We start from the raw sequence: 8,585 nt of genomic DNA, 5'->3' as shown, positions 1-8,585 counted from the left end.
ATAAGCCAAAATAAAAATCATAACTTAATCAGCACATCCTTCAACTTTATAAACTCTGAAATGCTAAAGAGAAGAGCACTAAATCTAGTGTGCAAAACAGAATATTTTTAGTTTTGATTTACAAAAAATAAAGATCCTAAACAAAATCTAGTCCATACAGAGTACCTATCACCATTCGGTAAAGTACTGAAATATAAAAAAGACAAATTTAATGTTTTTTAATTGAAAAGCTGTAAAAACATTCATATTTTAGTTTGTAATATGAAAAGTACGTATAAAAATAAAGTGGTCTCGGTTTTGGATTTTTGCAATGCATCATTTACAATAGCTTTCCATTTATCCTGACACTTATTAAAAAGATTAACATATAAAATGGTGAAAATGAAGCTCAGTTATATTTTACTTAAAAGGGATATGAATGGTAATGTAGTTACACTGAAGTAAACTTCTACAGTAATATTCTATAACCGCTGACTGATAAACGTGCCACATGTACAAAGAGTTAATAATAGTGTTAGCTCCTATTAAATGTTGCACTACATTGGTGCACCACTGAGCTACGCTACAGGAAGGTAGGACAAGGGTCTGTGTCTGCAAATTTCCCACACTCACCAAGTTCCCAATCCCAGTCAGGCTATCGGGGAAAAGGTTTTCCACAGAGAAAACGGACTGGTGTGAAGACCAGTAATGAATTGATCTTAGGATGGTCTATGCATCTACCACCAAACAGTTCCAGAACAATAGTTGCAGAGACCTGGGAGCTGGTTGACCACTAATTCTCCTGTTGGGAATTGTGCAGAGGAGCCTGAAAGAAGTATTGAAAATATATTGGAAAATAGTTGCAGGGAGAATAAATCTATCTTTTTTTTAAATGTCAGTTCCTCACATTTTTTTTAAATACCCTTAATTTAAAGCCCACTGGGGAGAATAAGAATGTGAAATTCAGGTGAGAGTGGCAGTACAACTTGGCCCTCTTGACTCATATTTTAATGGATGTTCCACAATACCTTTTGGAATTTGAAATCCTATAGAAAGGATAGAATGTCAACAAAGATCCTAACTATCCCTGAATTTCCCTTATTGTTCACCCTTCCCACCATGTCCAGTTTTAGTCCTTATAGAATCAGAACACATTACAAAAGACATCTACATACATTCCTGGACACAGTCTATGTTTGGGTGGAGTATAATTTTAGTAGTATTAGAGAAAGGGTGACTATTCTGGGACCGTTTGCATGAATCAGTAAAACATGCCTAAAATGTTGAGATGTCTTTGTGCTCTAGATCACAAAGTGCAAATGACCGGCGTTCAGGCAGTTTGTGTACTGTAGTCACTCATCAATGTAAATAACTTTTAAAAAAACAGAAAGTTCTACAATTGGCACTGTATTGATAGTGCTGCATGGGAGGTTCTTTGAAGCTGGGTTGAGGCACTTTATTATGGCACTTTGATGACTGTGGCACTTGCTGTGATGTGACTTGTGCTAAGAAGACTTCACTTCTGTTGCTAAACTTACAATTCCCCACCAATGTAATCTTCCCAGTTCAGAAAACTTTTTGTGATGCAAGTAAATCAAATACTTTTAAAATTTGATGCAACCATAACAGACTCCACCTATTAGACTTTGAGAGCATAATCCTGGATGAAATAAATCTCCATCCTTTTCATGTTTCCATAGAGTTCTCAATGGTTTGTTAAATAGCAAATACAGTGTAAAAGACAAATTGGATGTGGTAAAGAAATATTATCCTCATATGAAAGCTTAGGAAGAGCCTGTAATCTAGTGGTAACCTGTAGCAGGGATTTCTAGTCCAAAAAGCAACTGGAGAAATGGTCAGATTCTCGCTCTGAAATGTTGCGGAATGAGCCATCAGATCTTCTCTGGTATACACACCCAAGGTCCACAGTTAATACCTTACATTATAGATAAATGGAAATCTATTGTACCATAAACATTAGACTAATGCAATTACAGAAGCATTTATTTTCCTGTTGTCTCATTCACGATATTATACTCCTTTCATTTCCCTGGAGAAATTTTATTTGAAACATTCACCATTGCTTTATTAATTAGAGAGGAGCGCATTTCACTTTGAAGTTGAAGATGAATCAGACTTCTTGGAGTGATGGCTCTGATAAAGGCATAATGTTTGATGCAAGAATTGATATTGTTCACTTGTCTGGATCATTCCACCCCTAAAAAAAGATAGAAGTCCGGTAAGCCATATAATATTTGCGAGACACATTCATGATAACTTTGTACAGGTCATGAATTTTCATAGGGGCAGAGGAATTGGAAGCGATTAACAAATTAATTCAGCCGCTAATTTCAGAAGGCAGGAACTGAGCTACATAAATGTTAAGACATCACAGTATTGATTGTACAGACCAACTCTCTTCTGGTGTGCTGAGATCCATTTTAATACAGAAGCAGAATCCAAAGTAACATTTTACACAGGATGTGCAGGCATTAGAGGAATATAAAGTACATGATCTGGAATCCTTGTGTAAATGAACTGAAATGTTTTGCGCAGAAATCTGTAACTATATATTAAAAAAAAACAAAGGACGTGGTATGAAGAATTAAGTGTTTTTAGAAATTTAGTTAAAGAGTAATGTAGAAGTATTTTGACACCAGCTACATTTAAGGGAATTCAGGATTTTTACATTGTTTCCATTCAGAGATTCAAGTGCCTACTTTTAAGCATCATTTCTTTTTAGAAAATCAATATTTTGGGAAAGCTGTTGAACTCGTCAAAATGGCAGATGTAGATCTGTGGAATACAATCCTTTCTTCACTTTGGTGAATCAGCATCAAGCATTCCTACTTCAGATATAGTGCAGCTAAACAGAGAGTAAAGCCCTCTCTACTCTTCCATAAGTATGTGCCTTAATCATAATCTCGAATGCCTGCTGCACCAGTGTAGATTTTTCCATTTCCCACACCAGTCGTTTGTGCCTCCTGTCTGACAGTGATTGCCATTTCTGTGCAAGACTCTTGCAATTGGTACAGAGAAAAGGCTCACATTCCAAAAGTCTGGGCCAGATTCTAATCCAGCTCTCTTGAGAAAAATGATACTGTATTAAACCACTGCACCATTACCTTCCTCTTTAAATATCCTCTCTAACTATCCTCTCGTTCAGAACAGCCACTGATTACCGTGCCAGCTGGTGACAGCTTCAGTCTGGAAAGCTAAGTCAGTCATTGGGCTCGATTTTCATTGAGCGGTGGAGTCGGGCTTGGAGGCGTGCAGGGAGTTAAAATCGCAAAAACTGGCGGGCGGGCGGGCGGGACCCCCCCACCCTGCCTGGTTCCCGACTCCGAGCAATTTTAACTCAGGCATGTCTGATGGTCCCGACTCCATCCCGCATCCAACAGGCGGGACTGGTCTTTAAGGCCCTTAATAACCACTAAATGGCCTCTATAATCCTATTTTAAAAGGCCCTTGCAAATTTAACCCTTTTCCCACGTAAAACACGCCTGGTGGGAAACACGAATGTGAAACCTGGCGGGAGCACTATTGGATTGCTGACTATCAACTGCAGGTCAACCATTAAAGAGGAGATTTGATCAATCATCATTTGCAGGTGGCAGGACTTAGTGGTCTCAGGTCTGGGGCAACTTTTAGAAGGTTAACCCCATCTCCAGTGTGGCTTCCTGGGAAACCCCTCTTGCCAACTTCACTCAGCGCTTCCTCAACGGAGGTATATACCAGAAGCATGGGAGCCATTTATTTCCTTCCCATCTGGCCACTAGAGGAGCTCGAGCACCAACCGCGGCACCAGCAGAACCAGGAACAACAGCAGCACCAGTAACAGCAGCAGCAGCAGGAACGCCAGGCTGCTGCTCAGCCACCTGAGGCTGCACAGGCCAGAAGGGGCCAGTGCCTCGAAGCCCGTCGGAGCAGGAGATAACCCCCAAACAGGGTCTACAGACGCAGGTTCACCTATCTCAACATGTCTGAGCAGCAGTGCCAAAGGCGGCTCCGACTTTTGCGAGAGGTAGTGACTGACATCTGCGCAATGCTACAGCAAGACCTGCTGCCCAGAGGACCAGGTGGACAAGCATTACCAGTGACCGTCAAAGTCACCACCGCACTCAACTTTTTTGCCTCAGGCTCATTCCAGGGATCAGCAGCAGACATCAGCGGCATCTGCCAGGCGGCCGCACACACTTGCATCACGCAGGTAACTGATGCCGTCTTTGCCCTCGTGCACAATCATATTCATTTCACCAAGGATCGAGCAAGTGTCACGGCGCGAGCGGTTGGATTAGCTCATCAGGCAGGCTTTCCAAGGGTGCAGGGCGTCGTTGACTGCACACATGTGGCCCTTATGGCACCCCATCGCAATCCAGGTATTTTTGTCAACCGCCAGGGCTTCCACTCCCTTAACGTTCAGCTGGTGTGTGACCACAAGAAGGAAATTTTGCATGTTTGTGCCATATACCCTGGCAGTTGCCATGACTCCTTCATACTGCGCCAGTCTAGTGTGCCTCCGCTATTCAGTCCACCAGACCAACTTAACGGATGGCTACTTGGAGACAAGGGCTATCCCCTGAGGACGTGGCTGATGACGCCATTGAGGAGACCATCCAACGAAGCTGAGGAGAGCTACAACTCCAGCCACATGTCCACCAGAGCCATAATCGAGCAAACCATCGGTTTGCTGAAGATGCGCTTCAGATGCCTGGATAGATCAGGTGGAGCCCTGCAGTACTCAGCAGCCAGGGTCTCCAGAATCATCATGGTTTGCTGTGCACTTCACAACATGGCACAGTGTCGTGGCTTGCAGATTGCTGAGGACCAAGTGGCTCCTCACATATCCTCCGCAGATGAGGAGCAGGACGAGGAGGAGGAGGAGGAGGAGGAGGAGGAGGAGGGCGAAAACGAACATCCTGCAGAGGCCCATCAACCAGCGGCAGCATTACGCGAGAACATTGCTGCCCGGGATGCAAGGAACGCACTCATCCTGGCCAGATTTGCTTAGCCTGGTCAATCAAACACTTTTGCCTCGCAGCTTCTTACCAGAGCATCGACAATGGCCAAGAACCAGCGGATTCCTAGCACGCTGGCCACCATACTGACAATTGCAAGTATTCCTAAGGCCTCAATGTGGAAGGCCCAATAGCAAAATGACAGATGCCACAACTGCAACATTTGCCATCAGAATTTTTATGTACAATTACGACGTGATGGCATTTTTACACTAAACACAAAATTCCACCCAAGTGACTACCCTTGTGCTTTATCTTCCTCTTACGCGTGCTCCTACGTAGTGCTTCCCCTGTGGCTTCAGCAGATGTGGAGGCCCCTTGCTCACTTTCCTGCTGCTCCTGTCTCGATACCTTTGGTGGGTGTCCTCTGGGGCTGCGAGCCTGTGAGGGCTCGTCAACAGTCTGCTGCTCCTGCGGCTGTGCAGGGGTTGAGGCGTCTATCACACTTGGGTGTGGACTCCGGTGGGGCTCTGACTGAGGGCTCTGCAGTGGCATGGAAGTGTGAGCGCTTGGAGAGGAGCCCCCACTTCCTTGACGTATGCCTCCAACCTCCCCCTCATGGGTCAGGTCCCCCTCAGCGTCTGCAAGTGGCTGGAGAGCACATTGCTGCACATCAGGGGGACCATGGGGACCTGTATCTGCAATGGCAGTCCTACTCAGAAGGACTTCCATGAAGGTCTGGTTTCTCTGTTCAATAGATGCCCATCGCTCCTCAAGAGATGTCATTCTATTCTAAACAATGACCATGTTTTCCATACCCTGGCGACTAAGCTCCTCCATGGCCATAGCCCTCCTCTCCTCTACCGTAGCCATCCTCTCCTGTACGGTAGCCAGCCTTACCATGGAGGTAGCAATCATTTCCACGGAGGTAGCCATCCTTTCCGTGGTGATGCGTTCATGCGCCAATGACTCCACAAAGGCTCTGCTCATGTTTGCTATGGACTCCTCCATTCGCTCCACACTTGCAGTGACCCTGGAGACAAAACCTGCCAGAGACTCCTGCATCTGTGCCTGGAGTTCCATTACCTCTGATCTTACGGATGGACCCAGAGGCAGAGGGTTGACATGCTGCTGAGCCGAGCTGGTAGAATCCTGCACCCTCCGACTAGGACGCTCCACTGCTATCCCTGTCTCCACAATCTGCTGATGCTCACTTGTGAGCTGTGATACACCAGGTGACAACACTACTCTATGTCCCGAAAGTCCCACCGAGGTGTGAGTGTCTGCGCTGGTACTGGTTGCGCTGAATTCTGGTGACACTGCACCCTCAGAGGTTGGAGCTTCCTCTGAGGAGTCTGGCTGCTCAGCCTCTTCTTCCTGGCTAGGGGGGACGGATGCTTGTGATGGTCCTGTGGGTGAGTAAAGGAAAGAGTCAGAGATGTGATGCAAAGGCTATATGCACATAGCTTTTTGCAGATGCTCATAAGTCCAACTGTTAAAGCTTCACAATCATTATCAGCGACTCATGCAATGTCAAAGAGAGAGATGGGGAACTTTTCTGTCACCAGCTTGCTGTGTTGCACCCGTCTGTCCATCCCCCACACGCGAATCATCCTCAATGCCCATAATTTCCAGGATGGCCTCCTCCCAGGGGGTCAGGTGGGCTAATGAGGGTGGCCCTCCTCCTGTCCTGGCTCGCTCTCTTTGGTTGTGAGCTCTCTTTTCCTGCAATGATGGAGACAAGTGGAGGTTGAGTGAGAATGAAGGAGTGAGTGTAGAGATTGCATAGCATAGATACTTAGAAGGAGACAAAGATGGAGTGAGGTTGCAAGGCCAAGGGCTCTCCCTGTGTGTTGTCAGTTGTGTTCAAAGCATCAGAGTGATAGGGAGTGTGAGGGCTGCATGGTGGAACAGTTATGTGAATGTGAGCATAGAGAGAGAGGGAATGGGTAAGGGTGCATGGATGTCAGTGTCAAGTGGGATGTGGAGGAAGAGATTGCTAAAGCTGAGTGCTGGTGAGGAAAGGCAATGGGGATCAGATTGAGGGTGATGGGAAATTCATACTCACTTTTCCAGTGCGCTGAAGGACATTAAATCTTTTCCTGCACTGTATCCAGGTTCTGCGGGTGACTCCCAAGGAGTTGACCTCCTCAGCCACCTGCATCCACACAGCCTTGGTCTGAGTGGGAGGCCTCTTCCTCCCTGATGAAGGGAAGAGCACCTCCCTGTTGGCTCTAGCCCCATCGACTAATGCCTGCGGTGCCGCCTCGTCCAAGCGAGGAGCTAATCTTGCCCTCCCGCTTGTCATTTTTGCTGCAGCTCCCTCACACTGCACAGTCAAGAAGCTTGGCAGTCTGCCGAAGAAGCAAGGCTTGCTGTGGACCTTAAATGCAGCAGCAATGATGACATCATCGGAGGGGACTTTCAGTCATGAAAAACCCATTTGCAAAGGCTTCCCACACGTTGGAAATCAATTAGCCAATTAAGTTAAAATTGCATCAATCTCCCACATCCATTTAGATTTGTGTGGGAAACACGAAATTCGGATAACGCGACACCAGCCCGCACCTGAGTTAAAATCCAGCCCATTAAGTATTCAAACTGTACCATTGGACTTAAGAGTAGTCAATGTAACACATTGTTCAAGAATGGAGGAGATAATTTGGGTAACTATAGGCCAGTTAGTATACCAGTTATAGGAAACATCTGAGGACTTGTGCCAAAATTGGGAGAAGTGTCCCACAGACTAGTCAAGCAACAGCCTGACATAGTCATACTCACAGAATCATACCGGCAGCACAGACCCACCAGGGGTGGCGGCACAGTGGTACACAGTCCTCAAAATTGACTCCCGACCCTATGAGGTCTCATGGCTTCAGGTCAAGCATGGCCAAGGAAACCTCTTGCGGATTACCACCTACTGCCCTCCCTCAGCTGATGAATCAGTACTCCTCCATGTTGAACACCACTTGGAAGAAGCACTGAGAGTAGCAAGGGCACAGAATGTACTGTGGGTGGGAGACTTAAATGTCCATCTCCAAGAATGGCTGGGTAGCACCACTACTGACCGAGCTGGCTGAGTCCTGAAGGACATAACTGCCAGTCTGGGCATGCGGCAGGTGGTGAGAGAACCAACACGAGGGAAAAACCTACTTAACCTCATCCTCACCAATCTACCTGTCACAGATGCAGCTGTCCATGACAATATTGGTAGCAATGACCACCACACAGTCATTGTGGAGACAAAGTCCCGTCTTCACACTGAGGACACCCTCCATCATGTTGTGTGGCACTACCACCATGCTAAATGGGATAGATTCAGAACAGATCTTGTAGCTCAAAACTGGGCATCTGTGGACCGTGAGGCGCTGTGGGCCATCAGCAGCAGCAGAATTGTATTCCACCACAATCTGCAACCTTATGGCCCGGCATATCCCTCACTCTACTATTACCATCAAGCCAGGGGACCAACCCTGGTTCAATAAGGAGTGTAGAAGAACATGCCAGGAGCAGCATCAGGTGTACCTAAAAATGAGGTGCCAACCTGGGGAAGCTGCAACACAGGACTTCATGCATGCTAAAAAGCAGAAGCAGCATGCTATAGACAGGGCTAAGCGATCCCACAATCAATGGATCAGAGCAAAGCCC

At 46.3% G+C, this 8,585-nt stretch overlaps 1 protein-coding gene across 2 annotated transcripts in view; it reads right to left on the bottom strand.

The window, feature by feature from the left end:
- Positions 1–203: 203 nt before the first annotated feature.
- LOC147105251 (receptor-type tyrosine-protein phosphatase R-like) overlaps positions 204–8,585 on the bottom strand; it is a 130,302-nt gene continuing 121,920 nt past the window's right edge. For both annotated transcript variants that reach the window (XM_086011417.1, XM_086011416.1), the window contains one exon: positions 204–2,197. In XM_086011417.1, the coding sequence (XP_085867543.1) occupies positions 2,089–2,197 (109 nt within the window). In that variant the 3' untranslated portion in view covers positions 204–2,088. The remainder of the gene's footprint in view (positions 2,198–8,585) is intronic.

The sequence above is a fragment of the Somniosus microcephalus genome, chromosome 18 (genome assembly GCF_052327205.1).
Source record: "Somniosus microcephalus isolate GS21.2 chromosome 18, FLI_Smic_1.0, whole genome shotgun sequence".
NCBI lineage: Eukaryota > Metazoa > Chordata > Chondrichthyes > Squaliformes > Somniosidae > Somniosus > Somniosus microcephalus.
This window is presented reverse-complemented; position numbering and strand designations above follow the sequence as displayed.